This window comes from Lonchura striata, chromosome Z, assembly GCF_050655825.1.
Source record: "Lonchura striata isolate lonStrDom1 chromosome Z, ASM5065582v1, whole genome shotgun sequence".
In the NCBI taxonomy this organism is placed as follows: domain Eukaryota; kingdom Metazoa; phylum Chordata; class Aves; order Passeriformes; family Estrildidae; genus Lonchura; species Lonchura striata.
This window is the reverse complement of record NC_140740.1, coordinates 8,056,102-8,078,546: the sequence shown is the minus strand read 5'-3', so window position 1 is coordinate 8,078,546 and position 22,445 is coordinate 8,056,102. Positions and strand designations below refer to the sequence as shown.

Below are 22,445 nucleotides of genomic sequence, written 5' to 3'. Positions count from 1 at the left end.
AAGAGGTGCATTTTTCCCCAAATATTATTATCAAAGTCTTCCATCTGATGTTGGAGGAAGTGACAGAAGGCCAGCTGATTCATACCACTGGAAGGGCAAAGGTGAGAGGAGCAGCCTATGATTTTTGTTTTACTGACAGAAGGTATTTGAGAGTTAAACGAGCAGGTTCTTTATATCCACTTTTTTCTGGCAACTGGGTATTTCAAGAGAAGGCAAAGAAAAGTAGAGAAGAACTTTAAATGAGATTATGTTACTTAGAGAATATACAAAATAAAAAAGTATACAGGTTTTTACATAAAACACAAAAATAATAAAAATTTTGGTTTAGCTCTGTAATTACATGTACTATTGTTATTTAAATTTCAGTGTAGTATATAGTTGAAAGACATACAATCATTTTGAGTTTGGAAGTCCTGTTAAAGAATTGCTCATGTCAAAAAGGACACAATCATACTTTTCCACTCCTCTATAAGCACTGATTTATATGATACAGGTCAGAGCCTGATATTAAAGATCACACATTTAATACTCTAAATAAGAAGTTCCTGACTTCCAGAGTGTTGCATGATTGTTCTTCAAAATTAATAGAAACTGAGCATATTAAAACTATCTGGAGCATATAAAAAGCATTTTGAAATAACTTTTTGAAGACCTAAGTGTGCGTATAGGAACTCAATTATGTAAACTGCTTAACTTCCAAAACTGAAATCAAATATTCTGAAGCGTTGTACATCTAATTAACTCGTACACAATTCAGAAATCAGTACCTGCAGTCAGTATTAATTTTTAACTAAGTTCTGTTGAAAATTCAACTAATTTTTCTAATTCTTGTCTCTCAAAAGTATCACTCAAACTCCAGAAGCTAGCTGGATTCTTTGGAGGCCTGCTGAACTTCTCATGGCAAGACAATTCTGTACCACAAAAGAGCATCGTAACTTGCTGACATTCCCACATGCACCCTGGAATAATCCTGAAATTAACAGAAAGAATACATAGAAAATAAGCTCTCCTATTTTCAGCTTTTTCCATCTAGAAACTCCAGGTCACTACATTAGCATCAGAAAAATTTACTTAAGTCCATCCTTGCAAGGTCACACAACTGTAACAGCTACAGAAGTCATGACAACAGATGGATTGTCAGAATTTGTGCAAGGCACTAATTGGGAATATCAAGGCACTATGATTTCTTTTTAAGGAATACTGCACTGTATTTAAAGGAGCTGGCTACCTTAAGACAAACAATGATTTTCATAGGTTTTAATATAACTATGGTTTCTTGACAAAATTCAGCTTTTTCAAATAAGAGAATCACATTTTGTCTGACAATTCAGTCAGTGTTTATCCCTACATCATCTTTATTCCAAATGGGTTTTTATTTAACCTACAAGTGGGTTACTAGATGAATATAATGGGTAAAAAAATAGGTCTTCAAAACAAAATAATACAGGGAGGACAAGTATACAAAATTGTGAGAATTAAAGTGGAATAGATCTCTCTCTGATTTGAATTTAGATACAAAGCTGCAGAATTTAAAATGAAAATCATAAGGATGACAAAAACATTGGAAATACCTGAGGAAAATAAGACAAAAAGTATCTTAAATATTTCTTGGCTTATCTGAACAGAATAAAGCAAAATGCACATGATGCAAACTGATGAGATATATCCTTGCATATGGCAACCTATGCGAAGTTTTAAATATAGCCTAAATAACAAACATTTCAATTGTTCTGGAATTGAAAAAACAGTTCCTCAGACAAAGGAAAAAATAACAAAATTTAAGTTTAGCATTCTTGAAGGACAATTGAAGTAATAATTAGAAAGACAGCAGATATTTAGAGCTAGACACTTTTCCAGAAACAGATTAAAAACTGATTGAAATTACAGCTTTAATGGAAAAGATGATCAACTGCAAGGAGCAGTGACATCTCTCTGTATGATAGGGTATGAAGGAGAAAGGAAAAAACCCACAATCCAACAGCTCCCACATACCTGCAGGAAGGTATGACTGACTCTGCAAGTCACATCCTACTGAGTAACTGCTTTGTGCAGAGCAGAGCAGATCTTAATACCAACTTGGGGGGATACCTCAGGGATTGATGCTCATAATTTCTCATACCTCTTAATGAAGTCTTAACACCCATTCTGATGCAAAACAAAAATCTTTTTGAAACCTTGTTTATTGTTACTGGGTAAGGATGCTAGTGCTAATGGCATCAGACAGATAAAGCTAAACAAACTGACCTTGAACAAACCCAGTGTCAGCAAGTGAAAACTGAAAATAAACTCTGAAAGTACATAAGGCAAAGACAAAAGTGTTCAACAGAAGGAATGCTTGAGGGGAAAAAAATCACTTCAGTCAACTTAAAAGGATTGCAATAACATTGAATAACAACAAGGTGAAAATTATGGGGTTGCATCATAATTGTAATCTACTACTTGAATTTGAAAAGGAATGGTCTGCAAAGACAGAAGCCCTTTGCCTCCTTCAAACAGTTTGCAAGAGAGAATAAAAATAAAAAAAATCTAAAATCTTTGTGAGACAAATAATAATTTTTAGTAAACATTTTCAATACCACTTGCATTATATAGAACAAAATGAGTTAGCTACTAAATGACATGCTATTTGTATAACAACTAGATTAGACTCAATAACAAGGATAAAACCTTTGCAAAAATCGTTTCGATCTCAGAAGAGAAATGGTAACGAAAAAACATGGCTATACAAAAATATAGCTTTATGGGGAACAAAAAAATAGTATCTTCAATATATTAGAGGGGTTTAAATTATTTTTAATTAAGGTCAGCATTTAATGCTGCTAACTGTCAAACCAAAATTCTCAATCAACAGAAAAGTCTAATTTTTTCATTTATCTGAATCTTTGGAATTCTGATTTCCTTTGCTTGACTGGAGAGCAGGGACAGTTTTCAAAAAGATAAGAATCTCTAAAACCATTCCATAGACGAACTTCAATTACAGCAACAAATAAACAGTTCCCCTGAAATGTATAACAATTAAGTAGAGGAAAATTGCACCTTTCCTTCTTCACACCACACCATCCCCTGAAGCAGTCCACAGTGGTCAGAAAAAACACATTCTTAATAACAGGAATAGAATATTACGGTTGAACTGTCAGCCTCCATCAATCAGAACTCCTCACACATTGGCAATGAGCTGTGAGTTGTGAAACTCACAAATAATGTGGTGTGTTGTGCTTTAAAAAAAAAAAAACGGCATAGGAGAGATCTTCACCTTACACCGATCCATAAAATTTACCCCAACTAACTTTAAATCAAAATGTTTTATAAATTGATATTTAAACTAAATATTTTCGTAATATTAAGTTAGTGTTTAGGAAGAAAAAAAAACAACAAAATGCATATGGCATACCAAAATGCTTTTAATCACAACAGCTATTCAAGAGCTGCACAAAGAACAGCAATGGGATAGTGAGTAATTTTAAATTTCTCCATCTGTGTAATTCACCTCTAAACAGCCAAACTACTGATTTAGGTTCATAAATTCACACAGAATAGTTTCAAAACCAACTAATACAGACTTTTGGTTTAGTTGATAAAAATCACTGTGTTAATATAATAGACTGGATTTCATCAAGGCACTGGAGTACATGTCAATTCAGTGATAAGTTCACAAATTTATAAATGCTGCACTATCACCGAGTGACCACCTGTCTACTAGTAATTTCTTCATCTTTGCTAAACAAGTTTATCTTTTTAAAGACATTTTTCTACCATCAAAATCCATCAGCAAATGTTTATTAAATGGTAGCATAGAATAAAACATGAAAATAACAGCGAGAATTTAGACCTGCAATCTATATGGCCGAAGTCTACCTATGGCAGAAGTATTCCAGTTCAGCAGTAAAATAATTTTTCACATTGTGGTGCACACATGTATGAGATTTCACTGCTAAAGATGAATCCAAAACCATTTATTCATAATTCTTATTTTCAGACTCAATGTCTTAAGATGTGGCTTCCCCTTTCTCCTTTTATTTTGAGGAACTATACACCAGGGAACATGTTCAAGAATTAATTTTTCCAATTAGTCTGATGTTCGTAATCTATTCCTTTTATTCTACACTCATCTATTAGTTTAGTAATCTTTCATTTTAAAGACAAGATCATGTGAAGCACAAATTAGTATCCACTATAATAAAAATGGCTTACATTCATTCTCATCAATGACTTACATCAATGACTTAAACATGTCTCAGAAATAGGAGGACAAAAAAGGCAAAGAAACATGAGTTTGGGGAAAATCTGACTGCCAATCCCCACTCTTTTTCAGCACAAAAAAAGCCAGAACAGGCTGTAAGACTGCATGTATTCGGAGAGCAGAATCACTTATAACTGATTTGTCATTTGATTAAGCCAAGCTTCAACTTTAGGGGAGAACCATGGAAAAAGTAGGAGTGAAGCTTTCAACATCCATTGTAAAGTCTCTTTTCAGTATCAGAGAACGCATGACTTCTGGGAAAGCAATTTTTTTTAATCATCTTGCAGATTTCAGCAGCAGGACTTTTCCAGAATTCTTATTTTCTTTAATCCCCAAGCCATATTCTCCAAATGATCATAAAAACCCCCAAAACTCAAAAGCAAACAAGCAAAAAATTCCATCCAAAACCCATCACCAAAGAACTTAATTTTTGCTTTTCCAAGACAAAATCTAGATATATTAGTTAAAGCTGCCAAAAAAAAAATATCAAGGTTATCCACTGATTTTTACCACAGGGATGGAAAGCCTCTCAGACAAGACTGAAGAGAGTCAAGAGCTTTCCTTATTTTCCCACGTTCCTCTCATAACAAAGCATAGATGAGCAAAAGTAAACCAAGACAAAACAACACAAAAACTGCCTGCTTTTATTTGATCCTACACTTAGAGCAGACCATAGCACGTAGTGAAAGAAATAACAGATAGCCCTACCAAACCTTTCCACAATCTGAACAGAAAATGCTCATCCTATACCAAGTCATGTCATACTGCTCTATATACATCTGAGGAACCCATCTCAAAATAAATTATCTTTAGCATAGATAACACGTATATACAGAAAATAACAATGTCTCTCTTCAAACCTGGGTTTGAACATAGGCAAGCTGTGTTTTTCAAAGGATAATAAAACAGCAAAAGCACATCTGTCATACTGCTGTGGGTTCCCCTGTTAACTAGTGTAGAAGAAAACTGAATTTTAAGGATTCATAAGGTGATATTCATAGACATCTCTTACTTTTTTGTGAAAAATGAGAATTTGTCTAAATGAAACATTGGCACACACACATTCTCCCTAGCTAGAAGGAGAATTTCTGTCTAAAGTAAAGAGCAAGAGAAAGCTATATGCAACTGAAAATGTGAGGAAAACAGAAATCATAATGCTACATTTATGCAAATACTACAAACAGCAGTGACTGCAATATGAAATTAATTGGCATTTCTTAAATAATATTTGTTTTCAGAATCAATAGCTGTTTTTACAAATATGTTGATTTTGTGGTGAACAACATTAGTAATTATTCCTTACATCCAGGAGCCTGTCTTTCCTGAATACAAGAAAACAAGTCATAAAAAAAAAAATCAAGAAAACCATAATCATATGTCTTCTGAATACAATTACAAACAGGATAACCAGTAAAAACAGTAATAATTCCATCTACTATGTTAAGCAAAGAAAATAATTTGCAGTGCTACCTGAAAAAAAAATAATAATGGAATGCTACTTTTAAGATAGACAAATCTGTCAGGAACAAATACACCTGGAGAATTAAATGGATGAAAGAGGGGCATAGTCTCCTGTGATGAAGACTAACTGTTGCAGAAGTTGACTGTCCACACAGCTCTAGCCCACCACTTCATGTATGGCAGATTTGATATATATAGAATGAAATCTTTAACAGAATTACCAGATTAAGAGAACAATTTATTGAGGTACACGTTCATAAATCAAGGTACCTAAATATTTAATCTGCCTGTTGTCTTTTATTGAAGTTTGACTTCTTTCAAAGCAGCATTTCCTATAAAGACCAGACACAGAAAGACATGAAACATGTTTAATTCAAGAAGAAAGTATTAATTTTGTAATATTTTTTAACTGCTGGACAAAAATATTACATTTTTACTTGCAAATATTGTTTGAAAATATAAGCCAGAAAATATTATAGAATACAATATTTAAGTTATTTTTCTTCAAATAGCATGCTAAAAATAGTGTAGAATTTCTATACATATTGCACTACAAAATAAATTTCTGTACAGCTAGTAGCATCTAAACACAAACTAACTACTTCAGATACTCTTCAGATCAAAAGAGCTTATACCACAAAAACCACCAAGTTTTCAACTGTCTTTAATGCACATTAGTATCTTTAATCACCTCCTATTACCTTGTTCATCTTCACACTTAATATCTATTGCTAAATGGCAAGTAGACATTGTTCTGCAGACAGAAAAATACCTAGACATTACAAATGATTGAATTAATATCCCCACATTTCTATACATTACTATAAATACCTTAAAATTTACAAAAGTAGTCAAAATAGGCATCTGGATATACTTTTTAATCAAAATATACTTCAAATTTTCCTTACAAATACTTGTAGCTTGAGAGCAGAAGCTTAAAATATTTGTTTCAATATTTAACTTCAATGTAGAAACTGCACTATCATCATCTTCTTAAGATTAGACGAAATTACTAGCTAAACCAAAGTTAGCTATAAAAATAAAGAACTTAGCATAGCAGCTTTCTGCATTACCTCACCCAAATTTTATTTTGGAAGGGTGTCAGTTCACAGATATATTAGATCTCTTTCTACAGTCCAAGAATCACTACTACCATGTAAAAGCACAAGCCAATGAACTAAACCAGCAGTATCTCACATAAAAATCCAGGATATCCCAATTCTATAATACTTTTCAGTCTCAGGACAGAGTGCTTTATAGGAGAGGAAAACAATGCTCTACCTGAGCTAATGTTGTAATGCAGCACAACTGTCTCCGGCATGAAAACAACTACTAGACCACTGCCAAAGTATCTGAAATGGCTGGAATACCTTCAGAGAAGTTTGAAATTTCCCAATAACTTCCACCACCACAGAATGAAGCATACAGAGGAGGCAGGTACTGGCCTTCACAGGATGTGACAGTCCTACCAGATAGAACCACAAGAATTTTGTTGCCTTACAAAAAACTACTTCTGCCAAAGGATGATTGTCCTCCTAATTTTCCATTTGTATAATAGAACTAGTAAGATAGTAGTGCCATTCAAGTTTAAAATTCACTGTCCACATAGCTTTTCTCCCAGCAAAAGAAATAATATCAACCACTTATCTCTACAGGCACCACAGTTTCGCATCATTTCACAGAGGACTAGTATCACAAGTGAAAAAAACAAAAGGTCAGCTGTAGCAATCCTTCCAAAACAATTTATTTGCAACACCTTTCCCAAGTGAGACTAAAAAAGAAAAACAAAAAAGCACAGAACGTCTACAAGATGTACATACAGCAAACACATTATTTCTATCTCATTAAAAGCACTCCAGAACTTCCTGAAACTTTGCTGCAAATACTTCAAAACCTGGAGAAATTGTAGTCTAGGAGCAACAGTAACAGTATAGTGTTTTCCAGACTGTACAGTGCTGAGAGACATTTTAAAAAACCCCAGCACATTAGCTTAAGAATGAGCTCTATAGAAAGAATAAATTTTCTAAGGTATTCTGAGATGCAAGAAATGTACTAAAAATGAAGGAAAACATTACAAGATAGAGCTGTTCTGAAACCTATAAAGTGTAATTTTCTGAAGTGTGCACCATTTAGGTATTTTATGCCTAAAACCACGGAAATTATGAAATACTATTTCATTCTAGAAATTCCCATCTTTCTGAAATAACAAATATATTTAAACAGCCTTATGTAGTAACTGAAATCATCCAGTTTCAAGAATACAATCACAAAGCTCTCACTCATGTTATACAGTATAAGTATTCTCTACATAGCTGAAAATTCCCTGTATTTTCAAGAAGCAGCACAAGATTAACAGCAAACACTCCACCTCCTACCAAAACAATCCAATAACTTCAGTGCGACCAACGACTTTCATTTTCACATTTTTAAAGACTGAAACAAAAAAAAAATATTAAAAAACTTAAAGACTACTTTAAAGAAAACTATAAAATTGCTTTCATAAAAGCATCTTTTACAAACTCTAAAGTCTCCAAACATTAACAGACCGGGATATACAATAAAGGAGAGATGTGCAGATGAGGAGAGTTGCAAAGCTGACATCCTATGCAAAGCCAGCACCTCTTCTGTCACACCTAGACCTTGCTGCAAAGCCTGACAGCAGTGAACTGTACAGCTGCACCTCTAGCACAAAACCACAGACAGCATCAGCAGGGTGACAGCTCTGTACACACAAGGCCTACCAACAAATCCTCTGGGCACAGGGCTCGGGTGTTAATGAGAGAGGCAGGGCAGAGGCACAGCTACACCCCCAACAGCAGCACCACATGTGGTCACTTCTGCAAAAATGCAGCCCGTGGAAGCAGTCCCAGAACGACTTCTGAAAATCTTCTGCTGGCAATGCACACTCGCCCACAGTAAAGTTGGCCCACTGACCCATTTACCAAATCCAGTAGGTTTTTGTCTTGGGAATGAGAAAAATGAAAATGCTTCATGAAAACCTTACCCTTTGAGGTTTTGTGTTTGTTTCTCTATGTTTAAGAAGAAAAATATTTTAAAATAAGAACTTCCCAATCATATTTGACCTTTTTAATGATTTAGTAATCTAGATTTTTTTCTAATTTACATTTTGATGTTTCAGATAGAAAACATTCTTAAAGCATACTTGCAATTTTACCAAGATGGTAGGAGAGGGAACACCAGTACAATCTTCCAGGCAGCAGCTCACTACCCACAGTGAGATGGGGAGGAGAATCAGTAGGGTAACAGCAAGAATACACAGATGCATACATACATACACATATATAGATACATAAATCTCACAAAAAATAATTTTGCTGTTTTAGAAAACTGTAATTTAATTGTATAATGACAGAAATAATTTACAATACCCAGAGAGACATACACAAAAAAAAAAAACCTAAACCTGAACAAACCAAATTTGGATGTAATGGAACAAGAAGACCAAATGGAGACAACCACAAGTTGGTGTCTGAGGATCACCTCAGCAAGACAATTTTTAGGGAAAGCCTCAGATACAACAGAACTTTTAATAGTTACTACTGAAAAATATGAATTAAAAAAAAAAAACCAAACTATACCAAACAAGGCAAAGGAGGAACACTAAGCTAAGGACTCCTAAAAATACCGGGGCAAAGCTACACATAGCTCTGAAAGGCAGAATAGGATGTTCAAAATTAGCTACAATAACTACAACAGTACCTATGTCTAAAGTTCAGACCAACACAGTTTTTTATTATCATTCTGGATTAAAAAAACAATGACAGTGGAAAGGCCATAGCAAATTCTAAAATAAATGGCATTGTAATTCCTAGGAGGAAAGTGCATAAAGTGAGTATGAATGATAAATTTGCAATTTAAGCGTAAATCCAAGTATAAATGTAAACATTTATCCACCAGGGGGACTGATGTTGCAGTTCAGAACTTGCAAGAATTTAACCTTGACTCAAAAAAGATAGTATTAAGGATGGTTTCAGCAGTTCAGTCTCCATGCCTATTCAATTTGCCCTGTAACATTGTTTACCAACAATGTAGCATTTTGGACAATACAAGTACCTACAAGAGCACCTCCAGATACCCACACAGAGCACACATATGTGCTCCCAGGTATCAGTCACTATAGACAGATGAGAAGAGGGAATGGAGACATTTCTAGAACTTGTACCCTAATGATCTGACCTCTCATACTGAAAACTGTAACCTATGTAAACTACAGTAAAGTTCTTTGGGAAACAAAAGTGTTTTCCCACAGCTTTAGAAATTTGACAAGTTCATTCTTCCACCTTCATAAAGATAAAAAGTTCAAATGGAATTTGCTGGAAAGAAGTAATATAGATAAAGATGCCTGCTTGTCATTCATTACTTTTACATAATCTTGTCTCTGTTGCATACAAATAAAAATGTATTTGTATTATCTTTGATTGATGCAAATGACCAGTATTTTAAAATAATAATACTGACAGTTTTAAGGGATTTGCCTCACAGCATCATACTAATGATCTCTTTCAGTAAGCATCACAGCTCACTGGGAGAAATATTATCAATTTTGATTTATTACTATCCTTAGTGAATGGATGAAGAACCTTAAAAAGTACAACATGAGTCAAGATACCAACTTAACAGATGAAGAAGCTACAAGTGATTCATCTGGAGTTTGCCAGTGCTCTCTTTGACACAAGATACCAGATTAAAACAAGTAAACAAACAAAAACCCCAACAAGAAAACAAGCAAACTACAGAAATTTCAGCTCCATTTAGGTAACTTTAATATCCAGCAGCCTATATTTTAGTGGAAGGATTTTTCACTCTAGTATCATTGACTTTGGTTTGTGACTAAATAACTGTAATACTAGTGATCCCAAAGGGCAACTAAACATGGGTATTTCAAACAACTAAAAAGGCTCCATATTCAGCTATCAATTCCTGGTCATCAAGTTTTTAATTAAAAGCTCAAATAACTTATTCAACAAGAGCAGCCAAAAAGCACACAAAAGAAACAAAAAAAGTGGAAGTGTCTACATTCTAACTCAAAATCTGAAACTCACAACTTGCTGAAATTTGCTTGTATATTGCATTCAGGATTTTTGCATTACCTCCATCAATTTGGACATTCAATACCAGCATCATCAACACTGAGAACATTATTTGTTACAGCTCTTCCTAAGTTTGTTGTACAACACTAACATGCAAACCATTAATGCACAGGCAGAAAAAAGATGTCACATGAATGTATAAGTAAATGCATTTAATCTTTCTTAAAATGATATGCAAAATACATCATCTGCAAGTATCAAATGAATGATCACTTTATAATGCTGACCAAACATAGAAAAAAGTTCGGCATCACCCACTCTTCCACTCATTCATTCCATCACTCACTTCTTTGTTATTGCATTTATCTACAGTATATGTACTACACACTTTTATACATAAAATGTTCATTAAAATGGTAATTAATTACAGCTCAAAGAAATGTTTTAAGTGGTATAACACCTAATTTTATATCAATGTTAAAACAGGAAGCTTTTTAAACACTAGAATAGGTACAGCCAATACCCAACCACATGTAACCTGACAAAAGTCAAAAAGTCTAATTAATGCAGCAATACAGGTTACAACTCCAGCTGTTGGTGGCTTTTAAATGTGTACACACACACACTGCACATGTCAAATAAACACACAGCATCGAAATGCAGTACCCGTCTAAAAAGAAACAATGGAAAAGAAGCAGAAAGTGGTGAAACCATACAGCTGACCTTACTGAGACACTTACAAATCACTCTGATAGCTGAAGGGAACACAGGGTGTGTGGAACCAGCACAATACTCAGAAATTATCTGCCGTGCATTGGCAATTCCCCACAGCTCGGGCCAGGAGCTCATCACCACTACAAAGTCAATGTCGCCACCTAAGGGTGACAAACCACATTGTGTTTACTGACACAATTAGAGAAAGTTACAGTGAAAATTGAAATCTGCACTGTGGCTCTAATGCCTCAACAGAAGATACATGTGGCTGATTTATGCACATGTACACAAGTTTTGCCTTTTTCCCTTCTATTAACATCAAACTTGGCATAAACGTTTCACTGCAGGAACACATTACAGAAACTGCCCAGGTCAAAATGTATCAGATCTAAACAAGAAATATAAAAGACAAAAAAACCTGAACTCTAAGGTTTCTAAGAAATCGACTGAATCATTTTATGTTGTTAAAAAAATTAATAAAGGAAATGTTTCAGAAGAGCTTGTCAAAAGACAAACTTTTCCATAGCAGTTTTACTGCCAGACTGATGTCTCATGTAGTTGTCATGAAAGCATGACTTCCCACACCTCATCTTAGTACCAGTATAGTTGTTAAACAGATTTCTAAAATGCTGAACCTTACTTTTATGGTACATTAGGTTGTTCTGGTGTGTATGTAAAGTGTTTGAGAAACTAAAATACAAGAGAGACTACATCATTACTAGTGCATACTACCAGCATGCTATCTGCATAAGGGTTTTGCTCTAAAAATCTCTAATTTAGTACTTGACAGAAGATGAAATATCATAATCCAAAGCTATGATATAAAGGGTACACAAGAGAGAAATCCATCTCAGTATGTATCTGTCTCAGAGTACTTTACTGTGAGGGTGTTGAGGCACCACTGGGCCAGGTTATCCAGAAATGCTGAGGACTGCCCCATGCCTGGAAGGGGACAGTTGCATGGGGATTTGAGCCACCTGGCCTACTGGTGTAGTGGTAGTGGGGTTGGGACCACACCTCTTTAAGATCCCCTCCAACCCAAACCATTCCATGACTCCACAATCTTCCTAAATATGTATATAAACTTTTAGCAAGTAACTAATTATTGAGAGATGCTGGTTATTCAGCATAAACAAGTCCTAAGTAGGATGAGCTACATTAAGTTTCAAAGCTGTGAGATTTAGTGTGTTCCTTGCTTAGCAACAATAGCTGGATTTGCTGAAGCCCCAGGCCAGAATCTGTGAACTTAGACCTATATTATGCTTTCAGCCAGAATAATTAATTTGCTTAGTCATCTTCCTAGAAACTTGTACAGTGCTGTGTTTTAACTTTAATATGAAAAGAATATTGATAACATAGTGACATTTTGGTTGTTGCTAGGCAATGTTTATTATATTAAGACTAGTGGCTTTTTAGCTTTCCATCCTCTGCCAGTGTGCAGGTGCACCTGAAAAAAAAAGAAAATAAGGAGGCTACAGTTATCAGCAGAAGCTGCAACTAACTCAATGACACGAGGAAAAAAAACGGCTTGCCTGTGTGCTGGACATGGAGAAAGAAACCAGGAATGTGCTAGAAGACCACAAACCAAAAATCACCACTAGATCAAGGCATGACACGAGTGTGTGAGAGGTGGAGGCATAAGTCATAAGGATATAATTGCCTGGGGTTTTCTTTGTTCTGAGACTCTCTTTGAAGGCACCCAATCTTCGCTGACCTGATGCTCTATCTCTATTAAACCCGTTTTTTTTATAAATCCAGTGCCTGAGATTCTGCTGCAGGAAACCTAGGTCACGTCCGAAGGAGAAGGAGGTGCCTCTGTCTGAAAAGAAAACCTTCTGAACATGGGGGTTTAATTGTAAAAATAATAATTAAAGGGGAAAGTCTGAAACAGCTACAGTTCTTTTCAAAACCTCAAACAATGAAATAAAGTGGTTCAAAAGTATTTTGGGAAAGTATGCCTGTAGAAACATGAGAAATCAATCCTTTTTCTGAAATTTCTTCTAGTAGAAGAACAGTTTTCAGCAACTGCATGTAAAAAGAGAAATATGGAATACATTGTGGGGGATGGAAAAAGGACAGGGAAATTACATTCTTTAGAATATTTTTCCCATAAAATTTCTTTCATTTACCTGTTACTATTGAAACAAAGTAAGCTATTTCCATATATTATAAACATTTGACACTGCACAGTTTATATGCCTTATAATACTTTCTTCCTGAAACAATTTTCCCAGGTTAAACTCAAAGCAAAATATTCTCTCTTCTCAATGTTTGTGGTACAAGGCACAATGCTGAAGTAAGTGTTTCGTAGATGACAGGTACGAAACAGGAAGGAAAATGGTTCCCAAAGTAAAAACAGAAGTGGGAAGGGAATATCATTAAAAGACAAAAATAATTTTATCAGCTTACACAATACAGAAAATATGAGAATTAAGTTTATTTTTTACTATGCATTTATACTAAGCTAAGTCCAGTCAATGCCGTAAAAGATATGTTAACTGTTTAAATGTGTGACAAAACCGTAATAGTCTGTTTAGTCTACTTTAATTCTTTTTTACTGAAACTAAAGCATATTTTTCACATATCTTAAGCATTGCAGTTTCTATCAAACACAGCATCACAGTTAACTAGAATTTAAACACGTATCTGCTGCAAACTGCAAAGGTAAGCAGAACACTTACAGAATACTCATCTTAAAAACCTGCTAAGTAGCCACCTTTAAAATATGTACTTAAAAAGTGTCATTACATGTCAAGCATACTGCCAACTGGGCCAAAACTTGGTTATCTTGAAATTGAAGACTCAAGAGTCTAACAAAGAAATAGAAACATGGTCAAGTTATATGCTAGCTATCTTAATGAATATATTTGGGAACCCTCAAACATATTATTTGCCTTTAAGGATCCACTTCACAATGTTATTTTATTGGAAAGGAAGAAGTGCTGACATAGCAGCTACTACAGTAGCTCATCCGCTCTTAAATGAGCTTGTAAAAAAGAAAAGAGAGCAAGGGAACAAAGTATAGAGGTAGGAATGTTGTCATTCTCTTACAATATCTAAAATTCCCCCTCACTTTATCTTTAGAAGGTCTCTCTCATTACCTATATCTAGCTCTCCACAAAAAAAAAAAAAAAAAAAAAACAAAAAAAAAAAAAAACCATAGACACTGGGTGGAATAGGAAGGAACAAACTTGTAACTACTACCCGTTAAGTTTCAGCAAGTATTCTGTCATGATCGTAGCCATTAAGTTACCCAGTTAAGGACAAGTAATTAAAAAGAAAATAGTGTGTAAAATCAATTTAGTTAAGTGGAGAAGGGTTTTCTCCAGCTCTACATTGAGCTCCTAAATCTAGATCTCCTCTGTTCTAAATAAGGAAAAAAACAGCTTGTACAAAAGCTTCTGGAGATAACCGTTTCATTTGGGCACACTGTAGTCACTGAGTTCTGCACCTCACAAAACCCTTAAAACATTTTAGGACTCCACTTCTACTGCAACTTTTATTGCAGTGAAGGTATTGCAGTACCTTCTACTGCAATAAAAGCCATTCAGGTGACGTACCCCCCACTCTGTGTCTCAGCTAGAGTATTACACGTTTGTGTGGAAGAGTACTCTGACTTTGCACCTAAGCTAGGTACTCTTTGTGGCAGGTGGCAAGATTAAAAACAGCAATTGGTACAAAGACAACAATTAAATTAACCCATTAATCTTACACCAGCTTCATTCAAATTGAACATTCACATAATGCAAGAAGTTATAGCATACCATACCAGTCACAACCACAAAATAAGAAATCCAACTAAACTCAGCCAAGAAATTAAGATATTTTCTAGTTTTGTCTAGACAGAGCTATAATCTGTTCTTCCATTTACACTGAAATTCTGTGAGATTACTCAATTGCATCAAACTCCTTGGGGGCAGATCAAGAGAGATAACACAGTGGCACTTCATAAGTCCTACAAAATTTTTTTTTATTTTTTTTTTTTTACTAGGCTCCCAATTTGGCCAGTATGCTTCAGAGAAGAGGATCAGTATACAATTTTCTGTCATTCAAAGGACAGAGGAAAAATAAACATGTTTTGAAGAGATACAAATCCTAAACAGTTATGCAAATAACAATCTTCTGTTGTTGAGTTAGCCATGCAACATTAACTTTTTCCTACTACATCCTTTGTCCCATTTATTAATTGCAGCTTTTGCTTATTACCATGACATAATCAGCACTTTAAAGATAGGAAAGGGTCTATTTTTCTGTGAAATGTCTAGCATACTCAACAATCAGAACATAAATTCTCCTTTCTCTGCTTCTGCTCAGCAGTCTGATAATGGAGTTACTTAGCAACAGATGAAGCAACTGAACTGTGTTGCCTGATCCACACACATTTTACTGCAAAGTAACACTCACAAAAGCGTTATTTAGCTGATGGTTGCCTCTGCCTAGATGTATTTTTGAAGTGTAAAATCCATTAGTGTGAGACAAGCCTATATGAAAACTAAACCATCATGTACTATCTGTAATGCACTACACATTTTGAAATTAACAGAAATTGCCTGTAAGAGTCACATACGTGATTTCAAGCACCTCTGAGAAAGTAATAAACAAGAAAATGCAAAACACAAGACTATTACATTATTTACATGGATGCTACAGCAATTGCTTAAAAGGGGAGGATAGGAGTCCTTTTTCTAGCATACTGACCATGTACGAACTTCAAATACACAGACCAAGCCCTTGTACATCAAGTATACTTGTCTTGTCACAAAATATTTTGATTTCAGAGAATGAATACTTATTCATTTTGAAAATACCAGCAATACAAAAAATACAAACACCAACACATATCTCCCCAAACCACCTTCTTTACCCTAGGAGGAGGAAGCAATATATGCCACACCAAATATTAAGGAGATTTTTTAGAAGGGAGAAAAGCAACCCGCAGAATTTGACAAACTATTTGCCAACCATTATTCCCTTTTAAGGTAATTCCACAATTTATTTTGGCATGTAAAATTTTCTATTTTACAACCAAATGAGAACCTCTTAAAAGTTGTCTTGGTTCATCACACAAAACTACACTGCCAGCAAGATCTGAAAGTCTCTCATCCCTTATAAAGGAAAAGCAGCTCCTTCAGCTTTGTCAACTAATGACATTGTTCAAGTGTTATTCTAAGGATTCAACACACTGGAGTCCATAACAGATTCAAAATTTTCTTCATTTGTACATATGACGATCCATTAATCTGAATTCTAATTTTACAGAGCTACACCAAGTTTGCCCCAAGACATTTTCTTCCCCCTAAAAAATTAAGGATGGGTGGAAATTTAAGTGCAATTAGGCACTAAAAAAAAAGAAAGTAAATTCATTAAAAACTTGGCAAATTTTCAGTTTTGGTAAGTCACTAGACAAATTACTATAAGGGGCAAAATCAAGAGAAATTTCCTATTTATTTGACAGCAAGTATTTTTGTCTTACTTGCAATTAAAAATCAATGTCATGTTTTCAAAAATGAAGCAATCATGTAGAGTACAAGTTAAGAGCACATTTCACGATTGCCTCAGAAAGGATTAAAATACTTCCTGTGTTCCATTTCAACCAGCAACTTTGATGACATTTCAGATACTAAAACCACAAAGTCTTTAAGTGCTAATAGCTGCAATAACAACTTCTTAGGTTACACTTCACACTATAAAGAGAATAAAAACTTCAATGATGAGAAGTCTAAGATGCATCTACAAGGAAAGATAAGTTAATACTTTGCCTACATATTTTCCAATGATCAGGCACTTATGCAGATATTTAAACACACTATTTTCTTAATTATAATTAAGGCATCTTTCACATGCAATTACATAAATCTTGAAGGTTCTCCTCTTCCTTTCAAAGACAGATAATTTTAATTAACCCACCTTTCTCTTTCCAGAGAAGGAAAGTGTTTTTCCTTCCAGATTTCTCAGATAATTTATTTTTCTTTTTCATATTTAAAGTTTTTTATGTATTAAGGTAAGAAGGACTAGCTTTGACAGTATTCAAGATTGTGTTCCAATACAAGAGGAGAGATGTGCCCTTTTTCTGCATTTAAACTACATAGAAATCTCAGTTTAGGTCTCTATCTCTATTTTTCAACTTTCTACAGTTCTGATCAAAACCAATAACTGTCTGCCTTTTTCTTTCTTCGTTGATTTGAGAATGGTTTATATTTTAAAAAAAAGATATTGATCATTACCATTTCTTTGTCTTTTTGAAGCCAATTATTAAATGATTCTTGAATATAAGGTATGCTATTTTCTTACAAACATAATTTATTTGTTCCAATTCAGCACTTTTGAAACAAAGGTTATAACCATGATGTTAGCTGACAGTTAAAAATTCAACTGCAAGCAAGTTTTACTTTTCTGCAAGAAACAAATTTTAAAAAATAAAATGAAATTTAGAAAAAAACCTAAGCCAGTGTTATGCCATACCATTTGCAAGCCATTCTCTTTCCACATTAGAAACCATCCTTTCAAAGACTGCTTAGAATAGGATGCAAGATTGTTTTGCTACTTCTCAACATTCTTCTACTAGCATAGGCACACTACTCCATCCTGATGAGAAAGTTACATATTTCAAGAAAATACTATCAGCATGTATCACTTGTAATCAAGAACCCAAGCTCCAAAAATCTTTTAGCGGTTTGCACTTGTAGAAACAAAATAAACATTCCATATGAAGCAAGTATTTTCCTATACAAACCACGCACCTCCCAAAAAAGTACTTGTGAAATACCATGTTAAAAACAAGAAGTTAATACATTTCACTTAATTTGTACTTTGCATCACCTTCTGGGCCATCTCAGTAGAACTGCAATTTTCACAGCCAGAAACATTTTTAAGCAATTCACTTGCAAAATGCAAGTGAATTCTAAAGAAAATTTTTAAAATATAAAGAGCAAGAGAAAGCTTTGACAATCAAAAAATGCCTTAGGAAGAATAAAATCATGATGTACTTACTAATTTGTTTTCTTGCATATATATTCTTTGCAGCTTCAAACAGCCTTTAGCTATAATGATCATTCCTTCATCTGAGATCTTGTAACATTGCCCAAAATGTATGTCTTTCAATTCCCTGCATTTTGAACCGAGCTGCAATTAATGAAATCAAAGTGAAAAAAAACAATAACAGCATTTGACTGAAATGAAGAGATAGAATAATTTTTTTTTTTTCTGCTTCTCCACCTCCCATTAAAAATTATCTTTCTTTTCAGGCTTTAAAATACCATATGCAAGCAAGAAAGATTCTAATTACACACGTGATAAAATGAAGTCAATAAAACGGAGCTAAGAGCAGCACATAAGAACTAAGTTATTTACTGTGTGTACAGGTAGCTAACAATACCTTTATGCTCAGCAACTTATTTGATTTACCCTAAGCCCTAAATGCTCCTTTAAAACTCTCTGAGAGTTGATGAAGCCTTCCTGCACATCCAACAAATAAAGACCTTAATCACCTTCAAAGTTCATGAAGCAAAAATGACTTACTTAAACACAGGTTTTGAATAGCAACCAAGCTCAGGAAAATTGAATACAACAGAAGTGAAGTATAGATTGTCAAACTGCACATTTAACTACAGAAACAATCATTCAATCACTAGGTATTAAAAAGAATAAAGAAAGTATGTGCAGTCTATAGAGAGCAGCATTTACTGCACCAAAAAAAAAGTCTCCATACATCAACTTTTAAAACAAAATATTTTTTGTAATTTTTACTAAATGCTATGAAAGGTTATTTTCTTCTTGCTAAATTGAAATATACTAAGTTTACAGAAGGAATCTGTGGAATGGATGGTTACCTGCTTCAGGCCTTCATCAGTGAGTCTGTCCTGATTGCCCACATGCACTTTCTGAAGCAGAGGACACTGAGAGGCAACTGCAATAATAGAGGTGTCAGAAAGCTGTTTACACCTGTAGGCAGTATATCTTAAGAGCCCAGGACATTTAATTGCTAAAATGCATACTCCTGTATCAGATACATTGCGACAATCAGAAATATTGATTTCAGTAATATTCTGGCTTCTTGATGCTATTTTTTCCAACAGCTCATCAGTGACCTGCAAAGAAAAAACAAATGCATATAACTTTTTCCATAAAGATCTTTAATGTCATTAGGAGAAAAATGGCTGTTTGTACGATATATTTCCATGAGCTATACAAAAATTAAACTATACCTCCTTTACAAATACTACCTATGGCTGAATCTTTTACTGTAATTGGTTTGCTTCAGAAGGGTGGGGGGGCTGATGATTTTGATAGAATATGGTCAACTGGGGGGAAGCCAGTTCTGACATACTATGTAGTCTGTAGCTAGGTTTCATGATAAAGCTCACAGAGGGAGAAGCAACAGCTAGACAAGTACAGAAAATATGGGCAGCTGCAGGAATTTATGTCACCACAAAAATCCCAAATGGCTACCCAGCTTGACAAAAGTTCTCAAGTACCAGACTGAGCTCCAGAGTTAGGAGGGTAACCACAGACCTACTTCTCTTTTTAGCCATGAAGAGACTATCTGTGATGTTCAGGTATTAGAAAGATAAATTATTTGTTGGTAGAATTGCCTTATTAAGGTTTAGAGCTTGATATGCCTCAATGACCTCAGCTCCTAGGGAAGGTTACCAAAGCTTAGGGAGACTAATGTACTCCTGACAGTGGACACAAAGAACACAGAATTCACAGACCACAATGACATTTGGCAGAACTTCTTAGGTTAAGGAAGAAACTAAAAAAGCCAACCCAGCAACTGTGTTGAATCAATTCCAACTGAGTAAAAGGCAATTCTGGCAAAGAGATATGGCAAACACCACAAACCACCAATCCAAGAAACCCACCAACCCAAAAGACCAGAAAAACTGAGTATGTGGACTAATTAGCATAAGAAGTGCAGAAATCATTTAATTTACCAACAGAAGGTAGAATACCAACTAATAACTATGTAACTTGCAGCCACCAAACATTACTGTCTTTGTTTACTGAAATATATGTGATTTCACATTGATAATCATTTGTGCCCTATGGCAATTGTGTTAGTCTTCATTCTATTATGTTTCTTACTTGTAGGAGTGCTGTATGGAAGGGCACAATGTCTTAAAACTTTTCTTTTTTCATTTTAATATATTAGCAGGTATGCTCCATTTAATCAGAGGGAGAACTGTTGAGGAATAAACTCAGTGCACATAGCTCAGGCTGCAGCTGAGCTCCAGGTGGCCCAGCAGAGGCAAATGGCCATGAACTGGTACCAGCCCTTTGTACAACAAGGGACAAAAAGACCTGCAGCACAGCCACGTGAGGGACACCTGGGAATACAGCAGGAGCCAAGAGCCTCCAGATGTACCCACGCACAGTCTGTGAGGGTGTAAAAGCACCGGAGTCCTTCTGTTGGGTCCCTCCTCCTCCAGCCTGAGGATTTATTCTGTTGTTGCACAATGATTACATTATTTTAAGGTGCCAGAGGTCTGGGACTCTGCTGTGGGAAACCTCAAGTCGAGGCAGTAAGGGACTGTGTGGGGTCTGCAGGGAGCCAAGACGGGCATCCATCACCTCCCTGGGGCCACCTCTGCAGAGGGGCTTTGGTCCCAAGCAGGTGGTGCCAGTGTGGCTGACAAAGCAGCCCTGGGCGCTCATACAGCAAAGTTTCCTTATCACCTTTGTAAAAAAACATTCCATCCATTATGTATCTATACACATTGTAGTCAGTCAAAGTGACAATAACCTTAAAAGAAAACAATCCTACCATTCAGAAATATTTACCCATATTTGGCAGCTTTAACCAAAGAGGGCAAAGAGCAACACAAATTCCTTTTGATTTTTGTCTTATACCGCTGAGGAAAAGTTTTTGCTGCATTCAAAATAGTTTTTGTTTGTAGCAAGTCAGATCGTTTTTCTTGCTCTTTCATCAGGCAGAGGTTAAAATGGAAAAGAACTATATTGGTTTTGTCTGGGGTAGAATTTTCTCCACAGTGACTAGAACGCAACTATGTTTTGGATTTGTGCTGGCTTTCTTATTGCTGAATAGAGATTGCACAGAGCCAAGGCTTTTTCTGCTTTTTACCTGGCCAGACTAGCAAAGAGGCTGGGGTGGACCACAGCCAGGACAGCTAATATACAGCTGACCAAAGGGATAGTCCAGACCATGTGGCATCACAGTCAGTGATAAGTCAGTCAGTAGTCAGTGAGGGGAAGAAAGAGGAAGGGAAGGACATTTCCAGTGATGGTGTTTGTCTTCTCAAATCATTGAGAAGTGTCTTCTCAAGTGTGATGGGGCCCTGCTCTTCTGGGGATGCCTGAGCACCTGCCAGCTAAGGTAGGAAGCAGTGAATTAATTCTTTGCCCTGCTTGTTTTGTGTATGTGTGTGTAATTTTGCTTTCACTATTAAACTCTTTAAACTCATGAATTATGCAACTTTAATTATTCCAGTTCTTTCCCCAACCCTGCTGGTGGGGGAATGAAGAAGGGCTGGCTACCTGGGCCTTGGCTGCTGGCTGGGTTTAAACCACAACAGCGACAAACTGCAAAGAAAAAAAATCCTTCCTCAAATGCAACGGTCCAGTTGTTATTTCTCTGCACCCTGTATTTTCATTAAATGCTCAAGATGCACTTTATAGACCCTGCAAGTCACTACTCAACAAGAAACCCAAGGGCAGTGGCCAAACAATACTGGCATCCCTAAAGCTTTCCAAGGAGGGAAGTTACCCTGTACAATTCAAGGCTAGGCTCCTAGGGATCTCACTGAATTAAAGGCACAAATATTTCATTCTAGGATTGGCTAAAAGCCTAAAAAAAAACCCAAAACAACAAAAACAGTCTCTTTTCTAATGAGTAGGATCCATACCAGCTGAAGAATAAAATAAAGAAAATTGTTAAAACAAACAGAGCAAGCACTACATATGTGACCATTTTTTAACTACAGCATCCTCAGAAATGCTCATATTTGTTTTTGAATTAATAA

At 35.3% G+C, this 22,445-nt stretch overlaps 1 protein-coding gene across 2 annotated transcripts in view; it reads right to left on the bottom strand.

The window, feature by feature from the left end:
* Positions 1 to 22,445, bottom strand: part of FBXL17 (F-box and leucine rich repeat protein 17) — a 274,595-nt gene that overhangs the window by 237,153 nt on the left and 14,997 nt on the right. For both annotated transcript variants that reach the window (XM_085566318.1, XM_021524805.3), the window contains exons 3-4: positions 19,296 to 19,553; positions 18,457 to 18,588 (exon numbers count right to left, since the gene is read on the bottom strand). In XM_085566318.1, coding sequence (XP_085422444.1) covers positions 18,457 to 18,588; positions 19,296 to 19,553 — 390 coding nt within the window. The remainder of the gene's footprint in view (positions 1 to 18,456; positions 18,589 to 19,295; positions 19,554 to 22,445) is intronic.